Below are 20,261 nucleotides of genomic sequence, written 5' to 3'. Positions count from 1 at the left end.
GTGTGAAGGAGTTATTTCTTATTTTGGGAACAGATTCCAGGAACTAGGACTACTAAATCAAAGAATAAATGCAAATGTTATTTTGATAGATATTATAGTAATGTCCCTCCTCTTACCCTCAAATCATAACAACTCAGGCAGCAAAAAAGGAAAGGTAAGGATATTTAGTAGTTTGAGAGAAATTTCATTTCTAATACTTCTTATAAATATTTCACTCTGGTAAAAATTAATTTTGAATTGTTATACTGATATTATAAACAGTATCACAGATTGCTCCACAACTTTAGTTTTTCTACACTGAAACTATGTTAAGTAACTTATTTTAAAATGAAAATAGCAGACAGATATAAGTAAAAAAGAAAAGGGTGTAAGGTTCAAATACAAGCTCTTTTCTGGCTGTTGTAGTTCTGAAATTCGATGATTTCACGAGGTAAGCCTTTGGGACTTCCTAAAATAAAAGAGAATTCATTTTAAAGTAAATGGACTAAAAAGCCTTTACACCAAGCTTGTTTCCATTCCTATTTATTCTAAATTCTGTGTATTTAGCAAGTTTTGATACCTAAAGAAAACAAAGTAACCTCTGTTTAAATACAAATCACCTTTTTTGTGAGTAATGTATTTTATATATAATACAGAACTGGAATTACAGAGACTGTGCCAAATACTCGATGTAGGCAGTTTAACAAGGACTTCCTGTTACCAGCAAGCTCCAATGAAAATGATCTTCCTTTAATCTAAAGAATGGGCGGCTAACAGGCAAAACCGGATTCTCCAGGTGTGAAGTAAGCAATTTGTTCTTCTCATTTGATACTAACAGCAAAAGGACAACTTTATGTCTAACTTATTTGACTTCATTATTCGACTTTCAATTACATTAACTATATGAAACCCATACAGAAATTAGCCTGTGAACCGTAAGACACAGGCTTAAATAATTTGATTGAAATGTTACAGATGATACTGTTTTTCTCTTAAGGGCAGGACTCCAACACCGAAGGTGGAAAGCAACAAAAAGAACAAGACAAAGGTAAATACAGTACTCTTTTTTTTTTTCTACCTTTCAATGCAAGGCACCCATAAACTGAAATGTGTCACATTTAAAAGTAACTCAATAAATAAAGTTATACTGGTTCGCTCAGATTTGGACCAGGCTATATAAATATAGCAGATTTACACTGCTAATATACTGAATAAGATTTGGGTTTAGAGCTCTTAGAAATAAGCCACTGTAATAAAAATCAACTTTTTTCTTTTAATTTCTTTAAAATATAACTTCTTATTTTGGAAACAGGTGAAAGTCAGATCCTCTAAAAATAAACTTAAAATTCTTTCTTTTGTAGACAGACTATAAATTAGTCATACTGTGCTTGCTTTAGAGAACACTTTTACATTTAACTGTGAAAAGAAGCTTATGCCTAAATTTGACACACATGTATAATTTTTTTTTAAAGTTAAGGTAATTTTCTATAAGGTCTTGATTTCTTCATTGTTGTTTCTGAAAATCTTTTAAACAGGAAGAAATTAGAAAATAATTTTGTTATAAAAGGACTACAATAAAAATATCAAAATACTTAGTTTTAATGTTTCAGTATATTAAAAGTACTTAAATTATAAAATTCAATATAAATATATTTGATTTGATACTTAAAAAATTAAGTCAGCATTATTTATTTATTTTTAAAGATTTTATTTATTTGACAGAGAGAGACACAGCAAGAGAGGGTATACAAGCACGGGGAGTGGGAGAGGGAGAAGAAGGCTTCCCGCTGAGCAGGGAGCCCAGTGCGGGGCCCGATGTGGGGCTCGATCCCAGGACCCTGGGATCATGACCTGAGCCAGAGGCAGACGCTTAATGACTGAGCCACCCAGGCACCCCAAGTCAGCATTATTTAAATGCAACATATAATATAGGGAGGTCTAATACTTTCAAAAATTAACCAATATAAAGAAGCTTAACCAAAACTTATTTTATTTTTTGGTATTTCTTCAAAGTTACTTTATAATTCCTACAATGTTAGAACTTAATAAGTAACTCATTTTCAATCAAAATAATAATGACTTTTAAAAATGTACTAAAGGTGGACCTGAAAGTTGGCTATGATATACCTACAACATATTATCTCCATGGCTATGTAGTTTTAAATTTAATATAAAAATCATTTCATGTACATACAGCTTAATCAGATAAGTGAGAGTTCAAAATTATACAGTTCTTAAATATTTAAACAAAAATGGTCTTGTTACATTAAGCAAGTTAATTAAACAACTTATTTACAACAAATAAGTAGAATGAAAAAAGCACTGAAAGACTGCATTACAAAAAGTATCAGATAATTTAAGCTTTGAGAGAATATATGCAATTTGCCTATATATATATATATAACTATATATATATATATATATATATAGTTTTCCATATTTAAGTAGCCAAGGAGGTGAATTTTTCAGTAACAGCTGCTTTCACCTTGAACTAGGAAAATATTGCAAGTTGTCTTCAGTCATAAAAGCAAAAGAATACTCCATTTTATGTTGTATAAAAACTGGTTACATTTATTAAAAGATTGTACTTAACAGGAACTATAGAAAGAAGTATCTTACTTAAAAAAAAAAAACAAAACTATAAATCTGTCAGTATCTATCCCAGGGCATATTTCTTAAAGCATTAGGTAATTTTTATTCATATTTCTGTTTCTGGGATGTTCCCTGTTTGTAATAGGGTGGAGAAACTTTTGAGTCATACAAGGTTTACTTTTCTATTTCCTAGAACAAATTGTCAAAGTTGATTACCGTATTTATAAATTAGTCTTCTTTCTTTTTGCAAATACCATGTTTAAGCTCAAAGATAAGTCAGTTATTAATAGTATAATTCAAAACTGTATAGCAATACAGTAAGCTAAAAAGGCTGAAAGATGATTCATATGTGGATAGAACTTTTCCAACACTAAGAAAAAAAAATTTAAGGTACAGAAAAGATTACATACAATGGTGGTCTCATCAATTTCATGCAGCTAAGCTATTATACTTTATGGCTTCAGGAACTCTGTCTCTTCAACTTTCAAATTCTAATATGCTTAGATATCTCACTTTGCCTAATATTCTATTTTATGAAGCTATAAGATTAAGCGGTTAAATTGGAAATAGTTACGCATGTAGTTACGAGCATGCAACTACTAGAAAATGCAATTTATATATAACATGTAAGTGCACCTGAGTACCTACATCAAGTCAGTTTTTGGAGAGACTAACAAGGATTTAAGGAACATTCTGAATTAGTTAACTCTGTAAAGATAATCACCTATGACTTTCAGTCAAGATATACAGATATTCCTCCCTCTTATACAAACATACAGAAGTGTTTGATATAATCTTAAGAAAAAAAGACAAAATTTAAAACTGCATCATTATATTTGAAGTAAGAAAGACAACCTTTACAAGGGCGAGAGTCAAATATGTTGGTTTCCAAAATCAGTGACAGTAAAATTTACCTTCCCAAAAGCACTTTGCAAAGGCACACTGTGTTACAATATCAATTTGAAATGTCCTATTCCTTAACAATTTTTTCAAACTATGATGCTTGAGAAAAAGGCTTTTGATGGCATTGATCATTTATTTCTAGTTAAAAAAAAAAAGATCTATCCAGCCATAAAAATGTTAGAGGAGGTTGTTTTCAGGATTTCTTCTAAACCATGCAACCAAGGACAAAGTTGGGGACATTGTAGTTGAGAACTGTGAAATTTAAACATTACCAAAAGCTACTTAGCCATATAGAAGCATTAAATAGGACTTAATTATCATGAATAAAAAAAATCAGAATTGGTTTTGTTTTGGTTCCCCCTTCCATTTCTCATCTGAGCCTCTAATACTGTCACTGCTTTTTTTCCCACATATTATCAAGAACACAAGTCAGTTTTGTTTTTTTTTTTAAGTGCAAAAACAGCATAGCTATGTCTTGCATAGTATAGACACTGTAGCTGTAAGAATTAATACTAACAGGTTAGTAGAAAACAGAAATCAGTGTACATATATAGAAATGATGTATAGCTCACTTCTATCTATCTTATTTCAGCCTATTACTACAAGCCAAAACAAAATATAAGAATCCTCATCTCTACATGGTACCAAGGATAGGATTCAAAATTTCTTAGAGTCTTTCTGTAACATAGGTGTATGAGATCAGAACCAATTCTTTTTCCTCTTCTAACTGTAAAGTGCTTAATTTGGTCTAATTATATTAAAGGTTATAATAAAGCTGCAAACAACATAATTATTTTAGCACCAATATGCTATATTACTTCCTGCAAGAACATTTTTTAGTATTTATAGTAATTTATACTAATTTAATAGTATTTATACAAATAACACAATATTTGATACAGATCAACTTCATTTGTAGTAGATTTCACTAGGATAATCTACCTCTATTCACTATAGAATGGGGAAAAAAGAACAGATCTGCAATCAGGTAAGCTTATATCTGACTGTAGGCTCTGCTACTTTTTAGTAGTGTGGCCTCTGGCAAGTCACTTTACCTTTCAGACACTAAGAAAGAGGAATAGCTAAGAAAGTCAACATCCATATAAGAGGAATTCCAAAGAAAAGAATACAAAGAAAATGGAAGAGATGATGTTTTTAAAAAATTAGGACCCTCCCCCCAAAATCCTAAATACATGAATTTCTAGCTTGAAAAGAGCCACTAAATTTCCAGCAAATTAATGCAAAAAGATGTACCCCAGGTCATGTTATTATGAAATTTCTGAACACCAGGAATAAAAAGAAAAGGCCAAGGCTTTCATGAAAGGAAGAAAGAAAATAAAAGACCCTATATAAAATACCAGGAATTTGATAGCAGATTTCTTAAGGGCAACAAAGGATGTTAGATAAAAATGCAGCAAGGTTTTCAAAATTCTATGGGACTATAATTTCCAAATAAGAATTATATCTGCAGAAAATATATCATTCAGGTGTTAAGGATAGAATAAAAACACCTTCAGAAATACAAGTTATCACTACATTTATGTTCTGGAAAAAAAAAAAAAAAAAAAACTATGGGTATGCCCCAAAATCAAGGGGATAAACCAAGAAAAGAGATGAGGAACTAGAAATCAGGAAGAGATAATACACAAGAGAGGAGAAAAATATCTAAACACAACTGCTGTGTGGTAAATCAGGTCATATTAGAGGGTTCCAGGAAAGAAGCCTCAAAAGATAATAATAAAAGGAAATAAAAGAAAAAGAATACCTACTATATTTAAATATATTGAGAGGATACTTTCAGTTCAATTGAAGAGTTTTAGATTGAATTAGTAATGCACATGCACAAAATGAGGCAATTGAAAAACTTAGGTAATTAGTATCTTCAAGAGAAATTTTAGGGCGCCTGGGTGGCTCAGATGGTTGAGCTTCTGCCTTCGGCTCAGGTCATGAACCCAGGATCCTGGTATCGAGCCCCACATTGGGCTCTCTGCTTGGCGGGAGCCTGCTTCTCCTTCTGCCTCTCTCTCTCTCTCTATTTCTATCTCTTATGAATAAATAAAATCTTTAAAAAAAAAAGAGAAATTTTAAAAGTTACATGTTCTTGATCTGTGTGGTGGTTAGATGGACGTGTGAAAAATCATCAAACCATACATTTTTATTTGGGGCATTTTCTGTATATGTGCAAATATTTCAATGAAAAGATTTCTTAAAGTGAAAATACACATTTCCTAGCTCTATCCACTGAAAAGGCCTAGAAATAATGAAAAAAATTATCTGAGAAAGGAAACATGACCACAGTACCCCTTATGTGACTCTGGCATACATAATATTTGAACTAGGAAAATGTGTAGTTATAATAATATAAACACAGAATAGTGACTAACCAAAAATTATGATATAACTATATTGAGAGGGAAAAATTGAGGGAAGGCTCAGGGTTTAAGAGAAAGTTAAATCCACGTCTTTCATAGCAGAGCTTCAATATAATATTTAAAACTGAAAAAGCAGAAACACCTACATAGGCAAATTACTTAGAAACAGAGTTTAAGAGCAACATACAGCTAAGGAGTTGAAAATTACTGCGTTTGGGAATGGGGAACTGGAAATGAGGTGTGTTGGGGCAGGCAGATATCCGCAGTTTTATCTTTACAAACCTTGAAGTGATTTGACTTCTTAAACTGCCTATATGGGTTAATTTGAGTAAAATAAAAATCATTTAAAAAGCCAATTTAAAAAAAGGAAAAAGTTTATGGCTATATCAAAAACAACATGACATCTTAAACACTTTGGGGAGGAATTTATTTTCAGCATCAATAAGGTAATGCCAGAGAGAGCATATAGATAAGGAAGTAATATATAATACTAAGCCAAACAAAGCGTAGGGAGCTATTCAAGATAAATCATTAAGCTAACTGACTTTGGCATCAACCTCCCTCTACACTGGAAAGATGGTTAGTTTTTATCAGAGGTATATAGTAAATTACGGTTGGTAATTCTGCTTTTACAAAGTTGCCACCTAAGAAAAAGTTTCTACAGTCACTTCCCAATGTTTTTGAGTGTTTTTAAATATCGATACCAACATAATCAAAAGATTTTTTAAATTTTTATTTATTTATTTATTTATTCATGAGAAACAGGGGGACAGAGATGCAGAGGGAGAGGGAAAAGCAGGCTCCGCATGGAGCAGGAAGCCCGACGTGGGACTCGATTCCAGGACCCTGGGATCATGACCCAAGCTGAAGGCAGACACTTAACGACTGAGCCACCCAGGCGCCCCATAATCATAAGATATTTAATAAAATACCGAATACAAAAGAGCATATAGATGATCCCAGCTTTAGGTAATACATATATTCCAGGAAATTTATGTTATATATCTTACACTGGGAAAAGCACTGGTAGCAGTCAGGAAATCTGGCATTATTTAACCGGTACTACCACTAACAAGCTCTGGGTAAGACATTTAACTTTTCTGATTTTCAATTTCCCCATAAGAAAAATGCAGAAATTGATTAGTTAACTTATAGGGATTAATCTTTTGGATTAATGCCAAATAAGTCTAATCCCGCTTATATATACAGACCTACACATTTCAGAAAACAGTTGTAGATATCGCCTACATCTCTTTTGCAGGACAAGTATTTCCATTCCTTTCAGTGATTCTCTCTGTACTATGGTCTTCCAATCTCATCCTTCCATGACAGTTGAGAAATTCCCAATTTATGAATTTTTATCTCAAAACATCACAATTTAACACAGTCCTTCTTCCATTTGCTTTGACTAGCCTAGAGTCATCTAGCCTAGAGTCATTTGCTTAGTCAGTCTAGACATGACACTATTATTCATGAAAGCATGATTATTCTGATAGAAAGCATGATTATTCTGATAGAAATCTCCAATAATTTTCATAAGCACTGCTATGAACACAGGATCTTCCATTTTATAGATGTAAAGGTGTTTTCTAAACAACTACCTGTAATACCTCAACATTCTGAAGATCTCTCCAAATTCTGTGCCATCAATGTATTTGATAAGTATGCCTTCTGTGACAACATCCAAATCACCAACAAAATATTTGCATAAGCATATCAAACACTAAATCCCATAGCATAACAACATAACATTAGTAATACTGGTTGATTTTTCTCTGGCTTATACTGATATTATGTGTGGTTCAATGCACTATTTGTAACTCCCCAACACCTTCTTACCTGCAAAAATATCATGAAAGGTATCGTTAAGTGCTTTTCTAAAATCAAGATGTACTGTGAAAATATTTTATGAACATAGATTGCCTTTTTCAATATATTTTTTAAGTTTTCATTTAAATTCCTGTTAGTTAACATGCAGTTAAGTTAGTTTCAGGTGTACAATATAGTGATTCAACACTTCCATACAACATCCAGTTCTCACAGCAAGTGCACTCCTTCATCCCCACCACCTATTTAACCCATCCCCCACCCACCTCCCCTCTAGTCACCATCAGTTTCTTCTCTATAGTTAAGAGTCCGTTGCTTGGTTTGCCTCTCCCTCTCTCTCTCTCTCTCTCTTTTTCCCCCCTTTACTCATTTGTTTTGTTTCTTAAATTCCACATGAGTGAAATCATACGGTACTTGTCTTTCTCTGTCCAATTTATTTTGCTTAGTATAATACACTCTATAATACACTCTACCTCCATCCATGTCATTGCAAATGGCAAGATTTCATTCTTTTTTATAGCTGAGTAACATTCCATTGTATATACATACCACCTCTTCCTTATCCATTCATCAGTCCATGGACACTTGGGCTGTTTCCATAATTTGGAAGTAGACACTGCTGCTATAAACACTGCGGTCCATCTATCCCTTTGAAATAGTACTTTTGTGTTCTTTGGGTAAATACCTAGTAGTGCAATTGCTGGGTCGTAGGGTAGCTCTACTTTTAACTTTTTGAGGAACCTCCATACTGTTTTCCAAAGTGGCTGCACCAGTTTGCTTTCCCACTTACTCAAATCACTATTTATAAATTATGTACACCAAATTTAATCCTGTGGATAATGACCAACACATGATATGATGTCAATATTATCAGCACCCCCAAACAAGACTTCATATATCCTCATGTTTGAAAAAAGTAGCACTTAATATGAATGGATATAAATTTTATTCTAGGTCTGGATATCTTTGCAAAGGAATGTTAAGAATGAGAAACCAGCATAATCAAACCAGGAATATGTTTTCATATGTATGTAATGGATAAAAAAACACAAAACTATGTCAAATAATGTGTTAATCCATCTAGAAGCCTCAGAATTTTTAAAATAAATTCAGTATTATCTATATTATTTCAACTGCTCAAATGGAATCTGCCCTGTCACTATCCTGATTTTAACTGAATTATGCATATTTAGCAAAATGAGTTTAACATGACATAGGTCAAATTAACTGGGAACAGTATCTTTAGTAGTAAGGGCATTTTCAGAGTGCCCTTTTACTTCTAAAACTTGAAGATATGGCCAAATCTTCCATTTTAAGATATATCCTCCATATGCACAAAAATCTATTATGTGACAGTATCATGACACTGAAGTATTTATCTGGGGGGTAACTGTATCTTTATCACTGCTCTCTCAGCTACTTCACTCAACTGAACAGGACTCATAATAGGCCCACAAGATTCACAGTAACTTATAAATTATTTTATATTACTTTTCCTGTTCAGTTTATGTTTATGAGGAAATTCTTAATGATTTTTCTAATTTTTCAACCTCGTTTCAGAAAACTAGGAGGATTTTTCCTATAAGACACACATAGCTCTGTGAAACCAGTTGCTACTGAGAGAAAATGCCAAACTTTTATTTGTTCAACACAATCATTTTTGCTTCTTAAGAGGAAAGGGAAGATGAAAGACCGACTTCAAGAATTAAAGCAACGAACAAAGGAAATCGAACTTTCTAGAGACAGGCATGTGTCGACTACAGAAGCAGAAGAACAAGGGGTGTTTTTGCAGCAAGCTGTTATTTATGAAAAAGAGCCTGTAGCTGAGAGACACCTACAGGAGATCCAAAAACTACAGGAGAGTATTAACAATGTGACAGATGATGTTCAAAAATTTGGGCAACAACAGAGAAGTTTGGTGGCTTCAATGAGAAGGTTTAGTCTACTTAAGAGAGAGTCTAACATTACAAAGGAGATAAAAATCCAAGCAGAACACATTAATAGAGGTTTGGATGATTTAGTAAAAGAAGTCAGAAAGTCAGAGGCTGAAAATGGTCCATCATCAGTGGTGACAAGGATACTTAAATCTCAGCATGCTGCGATGTTCCGCCAATTTCAGCAAACTATGTTTACCTACAATGACACAATAGCAGCAAAGCAAGAGAAGTGCAAGACATTTATTTTCCGTCAGCTTGAAGTTGCTGGGAAAGAAATGCCTGAAGAAGAAGTAAATGATATGCTTTATCAAGGAAAATGGGAAGTTTTTAATGAAAGCTTACTTACAGAAATCACTATCACTAAAGCACAACTCTCAGAGATAGAACAGAGACACAAGGAACTTGTTAATTTGGAGAACCAAATAAAGGATTTAAGGGACCTTTTCATTCAGATATCTCTTTTAGTAGAGGAACAAGGAGAAAGCATCAACAATATTGAAATGATAGTGAACAGTACAAAAGAATATGTTAACACTACTAAGGAGAAATTTGGACTAGCTGTAAAATACAAAAAAAGAAATCCTTGTAAAGTACTGTGTTGTTGGTGTTGTCCATGCTGTAGCTCAAAATAAAGAAGGTACTGGAGACGTTTTTTCCAGTTTTAGAATGAAGATGGCCCATGTTTCAGCGTCTTTTTTCATTTTATAGATCCACTCACATACCTTTCATCACTATTAAGTCATGATTTTCCTCTTTAGCTTTTACCTACTAGAACAACAGAAACTTCTAAAGTCACAGACAAAACAAGTCTTCACTTATTAAACTAAAAACAGTATAGTTAGTTAACTTTAAACTCACAGGTTAACTACTGGAAATGAGATCAGTGATTTTACATTTCTGTTCAGGTATCAAGTTCTATTATATATTTTTGTTAACTTTCAATGCCTTAACAAGATGAGTGTTAGTAAGTGACAACTGCTTAAACAATCCTTTCGGCTCATTTGAGAGCATTTCAGTAGTTAAAAAGTGTATATAACAAGAACTCAAAGAGTGCTATATATATATATTTTTAAAGATTTTATTTATTTATTTGACACAGAGAGACACAGCGAGAGAGGGAACACAAGCAGGGGGAGTGGGGGAGGGAGAAGTAGGCTTCCCGACGAGCAGGGAGCCCGATGCGGGGCTCCATCCCAGGACCCCGGGATCATGACCTGAGCTGAAGGCAGGCACTTAACGACTGAGCCACCCAGGTGCCCTCAAGGAGTGCTATATTAAAGCAAAATCAAATCTTTTATGCTCAGATAGGTCAGTTAACTCAGTGGTCAACATATCCTGGAAAAATCCAACTATGTACTCGATGAAGAGTCTAGCTGGTAACTGGGAGCTGAATCTAGTTTAAGGCCTAAGAAAGTAAGGCACTATTTTCCTGAACTTGGCTCCATTCAGGACACTGTATTACAGATCAGGAAGTTTGACAAATAAAATAAAAAATAAAGGCAATTGCATTCTTGAAAGTTTCTCCATCGCTTTACCACGAAGCTGAGCACTACACTATGGGCTAGGGATACAGTGTGAACTCACATAGGTATAGAGATTTGGAATTCACATTTTAGTGGAGAAAGCAGGTAACATACAAATATAAATATTAGGTAATGTTAAGTTCTTGGCAGAAACTTAAAATAAGGTGTTGAGACACAGATGATTGGAGTGGCTTCTTTTGGTTGGGTGGTCAGTGAAGGCCTCTCTGAAAAGTAATATTAAATGAAGATATGAATGATGAGGACAAGGGAGGGTATACCCCAGGCATAGAAAACAAAGAGTTACAAAGACTCCGAGGATGATATAACTTACTCTGTTTAAAGAAAAACAAGCAATACACCTGTATCATAGTAGGAAAAAAGTAATGAGGTAAGAAATAAAGTTAAGAAAGGTCAGCAGGGGGATGCCTGGGTGGCTCAGTCGGTTAAGCGTCTGCCTTCGGCTCAGGTCATGATCCCAGGGTCCTGGGATCGAGTCCCGCATCGGGCTCCCTGCTCCGCGGGGAGCCTGCTTCTCCCTCTGCCTCTGTCTCTCTCTCTGTCTCTCATGAATAAATAAATAAAATCTTAAAAAAAAAAAAAAGAAAGGTCAGCAGGGGCTAGCTTTAAGGCTTTGTAAGCCATGTAAGTCTGAAGTTTACAGCAAATGTAATCAATGCAAAGCCCTCAAGACTATTTTGGCCTGAAAATAATGTTATATAATTTATATTTGAGAAAAACCATTCTGTCTACCATGTACTAGGTCTCACCATTGTTCTAATAATTTTATATTTTTACCAACAAAACACTGAGGTACAGCAAGGTTAAGTAACCTGCCCCAGGTCACAGAAACTGTGAGAATCAGAATTTGAACCAAGGCAGTCAGATTCCAAAACCAGTTCTTAACTACTATTTACTATATACATAGTGATGAAAAAAAAAAATTAGACTAACTTGTGATAGATTTAAGAGCTAGAATCTACAGGATACTGATTGGACGATGATGTCATCAGGGAAAAGACAGAGATAAGGGTTTCAGAATTGGGGGTGAAAAGGAAATCTAGAATTCTCTTTTGGCCAACAGAAGCTGAGATTACTATAAAATGCCTAAGTAGAAGTTTCCTAGATATTAGCTATATCACCAGGAGCTCTTGGAAGAGGGAAGGGCTAGAAGTATAGATTTGGGTCATTTGAGTAAACAGGATTTAAGGTAAGTATTTAGAATGAAATCACCTGAAAAGTTTGTGGATGTAAAAAAACCAGATGCCCAGAAAAGAACCTGGGGTAGAAGAGTTAATAAAGGAGATTGAGAAGAAACCATCAATGAAGCAGAAGGAAAACCAAAAAAGTGTGCTACAATGTAGTGTTAAAAGAACAAAGTTGAGGAAAAAGTCAACTTGAGGTAAATAAGAACAGCACACTGCCAGTGGATTTGGCAATGTGGAGATAATTTGTTGACTCCAACATGAGCAGTTTCAAGGAACTGTAGGGACAGAAGCACAAGTGGAAATGCTGAAGAAAGAATGCGATATGAAGAAGTACAGCAGCCACTATAGACTATTCTTCTATTCCTTCCAGCTGTGTGAATAGAGGATTATAAAAAAGAATTAACTGCTGAAGAGGAATGCAGAGTCAAAGGATTCCATAATACTTAAAGTTAAGAAACACAAGAGCACATCCTGCTAATGGGAATGATCCAGAGAGCCAAACTCTTGATATAAGAAAGGGAAGGGATTATATGCAAAACTAGAAAGGGGTGGAATCTGTAGTACAAATGGAGAACCTGGCCTTGGACAGGAGCTGAAGCACTTTTTCCAAGTAATCAGAGAGAAGGCAACATTCAGGAATAAAAGCAGATAGAGAGAGCTGAGCAAATTTGGTGGTCCTAAATGAGAGAATTCTTTCGTGGTAGTTTCTACTTCCTAAAGAACTGAGGCAAAATTATTAACTGAAAGCACAATGGGATTAAGGGAGAACTGGAATATACATATACATACGTCCTAACACTATAAAATAAATTTTAAATTATAAAATATAAAGAAATGAAGAGTTTTCTACTCTGTCAATTCTCAAGTATTACTAGAGAAAAAGATGTTTCACATATCAGCTCCAAATGTTTAAAGAACTTTATAAAAAAGATAAATTTAAAACCAATGATAAACTCTCCACCTAATCAGGTGGTGATTTCTTCTGTTTCTTCTCAAGTTGCACTATAACCTTTAATCTAGTACCTTACTGACACTTGTTTATAATTGTTCCTAAACTGTTTATCATGGAAACTGAGAAAATTTAAGTATTATTTACTACTCACTAGCATAATTATGTCCAGATGGATTTGTAAAATAGTAATTTTCTATTAGTATTTATATCTGCACATAGTGCTTTTAAAGCAAGACTTAAGCACAGAAAGATTCTAGCAAAGCAGTACATCACATGTATCACATAAAATTTTCATTGTTATATTTTAAAACCAACTAGAATCACTCTGGGGCACCCAGTTGGCTGGCTCAGTCTACGGAGCATGCGACTCTTAATCTTGGGGTTGTGAGTTCAAGCCTTATGTTGGGTGTAGAGATTACTTAAAAATCAAATCTTTTTTTTTTTTTAAAGATTTTATTTATTTATTTTGACACAGAGAGAGAGACAGCGAGAGAGGGAACACAAGCAGGGGGGAATGGAAGAGGGAGAAGCAGGCTTCCCGCCGAGCAGGGAGCCCGATGCGGGGCTCGATCCCAGGACCCTGGGATCATGACCTGAGCCGAAGGCAGACGCTTAATGACTGAGCCACCCAGGCACCCCTAAAAATCAAATCTTAAAAAAAAAAAAGAGGGGTGCCTGGGTGGCTCAGTCGGTTAAAGGGTCTGCCTTCAGCTCAGGGCATGATCTCAGGGTCCTGCGATTGAGCCCCGTGTCAGGCTCTCTGCTCAGCAATGAGTCTGTTTCTCCCTCTGTCCCTCCCCCTGCTCATGCTCACTCTCCTTCTCTACTTCAAATAAATAACATCTTAAAAAAAAAAAAAATAACCCTAACCTAAGCAACAAAAACAACAGGATTCTTAATTAGTTGAACATTTTGTATATATTTTATTTACACACTCAATAGGCACTAACAGTAATTTTTTTTTTCGTTAAAATCACTACCTTAAAGAGAAAAAATTACTAAGCATTAGAGGTATAATATTAGGAAATCTACTGGTAAAATTACTATGAGCACTTGGGCTCATATTCTCACCTACTAAATTATGTCATTTTCTGTAGTCAAAAGCTTCACATAGCCTGAATTCATATGATGAGACACTTTAAAACTTGCTCTCCTAAACCATCTCCATCCAGGCACAGCGTATCATCAACAATACCTACTCATATCCATCTTTACATTTACAGAACACTAATAAAGCACTGCACTAGCTGCTTTAAATGCATCATTTGAAATTCACATGACAACACAGATACTAAAATCCTTATTTACAAGTGCAGACATGGAAGCTCAGAAAGAGCAAGTAAACTGCCCAAGGCCTGTCTTGACTCCAAAGCCCATGCTTTCCCCTATGCCAGTCGTTCTCAACTTTTGCTATGCATCAGAATGGAGAACCTGTGGAAAAAAGCCAGAAGCATTTCCTGGCCCCACCCTCAAAAATTTAAAAGGTCTGGGCTGATGCTGATATGCAGATGGTCCCCAGAAAACATCTTGCTAATAACGCTACCAACAGGTTTCTCTCTGTTGTATTGTTTTTATATAAAGTGTGTTTGGGTGGGGAAGGGAAGGATGGCAACTTCTGAAGGTTCCTTATGCATAAATTACCTAGGAGGTCAACTAGCTGAGAAGCTTCACTATGAAATACAGCTGCTAAGAGTGAAGTTGATGCCAGTAGAGACAAAAGACTAGTTCTGAGGTGAATCAACAACATAACTAAATAAGGTTGATGAAGATGACAGCTTGGTAAGGTTCCACTGCCAAGAGAAATCTTAAGCCAATGTGCCCTATGCATACAGTGAGTAGGGTTTTCAGATGGTAAAAATAGTAAGTTAAAGGACATACCACTATATCTAAGGACGAAGGAATTAAATGACATAGGGAGTCCATAACTGCATACTTACGAGTTTCTAACAATCTAAAAAGGGCCCAGGTTCTCCTATTTATTTTTTAAAGGTCTTACTTGGTATAAGTGCATTTTCCTCAAATTCTAATGACTGTATTAGGATAATTCGTAAACTTAGTTAACTTCTAAGCACTTATAGTAAAGAATATGACTCAAAGAAATTTGCAAACTAACGTTTTCCTATAATACTGTCTAGAAAAAAGGTGACTCAAGTAGGCATAAAAAGGTTGGAGACAAAAATCTATTGGAAAAGTAATAATAAAACCCTGGTTATTGTTTCTCCTAATATGGAAACTCACTGCCATGGTTTTTAACCTTTTTGGTCATGAAACCCTTTAGGAATTTGATGAGAGTTAGGATCTGCTCCCAAGGAAAAATGCACATGCACTCAGGATTGTGTCTGTGATTTCAGAGGGTCCTGGGAGGCCATCATAGGTGCAAAGACCTCTGGGTCAAAAAATTCTTTTTTATTGAAATGTTCATAACACCTAGTAAGATCATATCAGAGATATTATGTTTTCTTCCCTGAGTGTAACTCCTCTATATTACTTTTGTTGCAAATCATCTAATTCGCAATGTTTGGCCCAAAGTTAGATCATATAACTCCACAGAGAAACAGTATGTAATGAGAAAGTGGCATCATTCCAAGAGTACAAATGTGCTAACACAAGGAGAATTGTTATTATCCTGGGAGGAAATTTTAGCCTTGGATCTCCAGAGTTATCCCAGTTTTAAGTATTAGGAGATTCAACCATAAAAAAGGAAAGCTTCAGCTCAATCTTTTCCAGAAGTAATCAACAAATAGTGCCTTATATTATTTATGAAAAATGGTGGGTGTTGAGCTTGAAATTTGGGCTTACTGCTGGAAAGGGGGTGGGAGGATTGTGAAAGAGGTACAGGGGATTAAGAGGTTAAAAATTCCAGCTATAAAATAAGTCATGGGAAAGAAAAGTACAGCATAGTAATGGAGTCAATAATATTGTAGTAACTATACAGTGACAGATGGTAACTACACCTACCATGGTGAGCATTTTGTAATGTATATATAATTGTTGAATCACTATGTTGTACACCTGAAACTAATATTATATGTTAACTATATTTCAACTAAAAAAGAAATTGGGGATTATGTTGATTCCAGTGCTATTGATACAACTGCAAAAGTTGTTTACTTTTTCTATTGGAAAAGTATCTGTCCAGAGTAATTTTAGTTTTTTAAAAATTAGGTTATAAATTGTTAAAGCAAGAGTATGGAGGGGTTACATAAGGGCAGATAATATAATTCATACCTTAATCAGAGTATAGGTTAATCTCTATTGTAGCTAAGAGAGTAAAAGGAACACTTTCTAGGTAAATAAACAGGTTAACATGATTACAGAGCAGGAACTTTGAATAGCATCTATTTTAACTCTCTTTAATCACTTTTACTTTTTTACTGAAATGGGTTCTTAGAATACCCTATAGTATGGTTCTCATGATTATATATAGCTGAATACAAAAACAGAATTACAATATTTTACAGCTACTTTTAATATAGAAGAGGCATTTAACCACTAAGTCCAAAGAAGTAGAGTGACTTGTCAGGGTAATAAACAAATTGACATCAGCTCTTAGAATCCAGGTTCCAGACTCTCCATCTTCTCTTTAAACCCATGGTTTTTCAACTTTTCACCACTATTTTAGAGATTTTAATCAAAATATTTAAGTAGTAATGCTCATTAAGTAGTAAATGCTATATAGAATGGTAAAACAGACTTTCTGAGCTAATAAAACACAGAAGACTAGTAATGTTCTATGATTCTGACCTTTCAAGAGAGCCCTCAAGTCTGACATGAAGTGAAATTTGGCTGAGGCTTCATTTGCAATGACACATGCCGTCAGGCTGGTGTGTAAGAGCAAGTCAGGCAGAGCCAGAGACTGCCCCAGGACCTGCTACTGTGGTCACCTAACTTTGCTTCCCATAGCATGAATGAATCCCAGCTCCACCAATTTGTAATTCTGTGATTATAGACAATATTCTAATTTTTCAGGTTTATTTCTGTTGAATGGCTGAATCTTCTCAGAAGTTTTATATTGTTTGCTGTTTTTCATCATTAGAGGCTGGGAAGAGGAAGTTATCTAGGTATTGCAGTGAGTTCTGAGAGGTTCTTTGGGTCCTAAATCAGCTAATTTAGGCTCAGACACAGATGAACAGAAGAAATTAGAGGCTGTCATTGAATTCTGCCCATGATAGGTCCAGATATTTGTGGGCTGGAAGGAAGCAGCTGAGTGCAACAAGGAGCACTGTAGCCTGCCTAATTCACATACCCTCCCCCTCTGTCTCCACAACCCACCAGGTCCTAGCACTGAGCTTAGCAGGGTTCTGCCAGAGGCCCTTCCCACTTATTACCTAGTGGAGTATTCAATGTCATACCTATTACGGACTAGGGTTGTATCAGTTAAACAGAATTTATCTGCATGGAGCAGTGAAGGCAACCTGAATGACTAAGCAGATGAACTGTAAAATGATCAAAAGTGTGTTTTAAAGAGCTCTCATATTCTTTATATATACTAGCATTGTTTCACTTGTGAAAACATGTACCGTTTTTGTAAAACATCAAGTTTTTTGGTAAAACATCAAATTTTGTAATTTGGAAAAACATCAAATTAAGAAAAAGACTCCTGCTAGCAATGTAGAGGGAGCTTGGAGGATGGGCAAGACTATAGGGAGACTGCTTAGGAGACTGTTGCTCTCAGAAACACAAGTGAGAAGTGCAGAGGGATTATAGAGGGGATTACAGAGAAGTAGAGACTCAAAGGATATTAAGACAGTAACATCAATAAGAGAAATTACTGGTCAGTCAGAAAGAAAAAGGTAAACAGGAGAATTTCCAAATACGGGTTTTGTATAGGTATTTAAGAGGGATTTAGAAACATATAAAAAAGAAGTGGGGGTACAGGGGCCCCTGGCTGGCTCAGTCAGAAGAGCATATGACTCTTGATCTCAGGGTCATGAGAGTTTACTTAAAAACAAATAAATAAATTATGTGTATTTTTTAAATAAGAAAAGATGGCATACAAAATTTTATGTATTATACACAACTGTATACATTACAAATTTTGCAAAAAGATGCATAGGAAATTCATCAAAATGTTAGCAGTGATTGGCATTGCGTGGTCGATCAACATTTTTTAACTCACTCTTCCCTACATGTACTAAATTTATTAAGAATATGTACATTTTGTGTATTTTTGAAGCACACTCATTTCAAAAAGCAGTTTACCTTTATTAAAAAAAATCCTTTGGTTGTAAAATTCCTTGGGAAAAACTGGTCAAATGGCAAGCCATCCTATACTTCACAAGCAAATTATAGTATCCATTATTAATTCTCATGTCTTTGTGAGATCTCAGTGACTATGAAATTATAATGGTGAAGCAACCCCCTAGTTGGTGCTTTTTCCAGAGTTTTGTTCCCCCTCTATTCCAAAAATCTACTAGGTGAGAGAGGTGAGAGAACGGACAGCAGGTCTCTTGCTGACCGTATTTCATTACTCAGTGCTAACTGTAGTCACTTAGGAACTGCACGCTCCTGCATCGTGATTTTTCCACATACATCTGCATGACTACCTCTCTCCCCTCAAGTGTCATCTCCTCAATAAAACCTACTATGATTATCCTAATTATAGGAGTAACATATCCCTGTTATACCACCACCATAGGACCCCAGATATTTTACCTGTATTTTTCAATATACTTATCACTTAATGTACAATATAACTTAATTATTACAGTTGTGTATGTCACCCCCTAGAATGTACGCTTCTGAGGTCATATATGGATTTATATTGTTTTTGTTTCCAAATGTATCCCCATCCAGAACAATGCCTAGGACATAGTGGATGCACAATAAATATTTGCTGAATTAACACATGAATGAATGAATGAAAGAATAAATTAAATAAACGACTATTAGGTTAAAAAATGAACACACAATTATTTTACACATGAGCATCAGTCATCTCATTGACACTTTTTACTTTAGAAGTCACTGGTTCTTTGCTTAAATGTTTAGAAACTATCTTAGCCTATGGGGTTCAACATAGTTCATTCTTTGTACATATGTCTATTAAACTTTCCTTCAGATTCAGTAAAGATGAGAATTGATTACACAAATAAAATAACTTCACTAATTGGTTAAATAAATAAAAAATCAAGCCATATAACCCGTACTAATAAATGATACCATAAAGTCTTACGTTCTGTAATCAGAGCTTCCAAACTGCCTCATTTAGAAATGTTCCTTTACTACTGAGGACCACTGAGAAACTCTGCTTACAATTTCTCATTTAACCACATGATAAGCTGGTTGTTTTTTTTTTTTAATCCTCAGTAATGAAACAAGCATGAGGAAAAAGGGACAAGAAGGCAAGAGCACACATTTAGCTCACTATGATTTTAAGAGCAATTTAAAGGACTTTCACTTTTCTATGTCTTATAGTTATAGCACCATCTGGTGTTTACATGCAGAAAGGCTGTGAGGGCAGGTGGTGTAAAAGTCCTTTGTCACTTTTTAAAAAATGTTTAGGCAGCCCAACAAAATGATGTGAACACATGACTAAGTTGATAACAACACAGATCACACATTCAATTTGGAAATACAGAAATAAAAATTTAGAAATCACTGTGGCATTAGAAGAATAAACCTTTTAAATAACTTCCAAATAAGAATACTCTTCAAGAAAAACAAGACAAATGCAAAACGTAAGTTATTAAAAGAGGGAAAAAACTGAAAAACATTCTAGAACCTTGTTAATAGGCCATTTCAAAATGTAGAATCTTATAAAAAGTAAATTATCAAATAAAACAAAGAGTTTGTATTTGAATACCCAGAAGATCTGAGTATAACTCTTCTTCATAATACAGCCTCAATCCTTAATCCCTATGGAGAACATAACAAGGCCTCACTATATTAACAATCCCCAGTTAATCACGTTTTATTATACTAGGATGTGACAATTTTAGCATATTCGCTTATTTAGCTTATTTTGTAAC

At 34.7% G+C, this 20,261-nt stretch overlaps 2 protein-coding genes across 3 annotated transcripts in view; one reads left to right on the top strand and one right to left on the bottom strand.

Moving 5' to 3' along the window:
• Positions 1 to 20,261, bottom strand: part of ARL13B (ADP ribosylation factor like GTPase 13B) — a 65,728-nt gene that overhangs the window by 24,455 nt on the left and 21,012 nt on the right. The window lies entirely within an intron of this gene.
• STX19 (syntaxin 19) lies at positions 793 to 10,318 on the top strand. Its single transcript, XM_021687944.1, has 2 exons — positions 793 to 1,027; positions 9,234 to 10,318. The coding sequence occupies exon 2, from the start codon at positions 9,358 to 9,360 to the stop codon at positions 10,240 to 10,242; it is 885 nt and encodes a 294-aa protein (XP_021543619.1). The 5' UTR covers positions 793 to 1,027; positions 9,234 to 9,357; the 3' UTR covers positions 10,243 to 10,318.

The sequence above is a fragment of the Neomonachus schauinslandi genome, chromosome 1 (genome assembly GCF_002201575.2).
Source record: "Neomonachus schauinslandi chromosome 1, ASM220157v2, whole genome shotgun sequence".
NCBI classification, from domain to species: Eukaryota; Metazoa; Chordata; class Mammalia; order Carnivora; family Phocidae; genus Neomonachus; species Neomonachus schauinslandi.
This window is presented reverse-complemented; position numbering and strand designations above follow the sequence as displayed.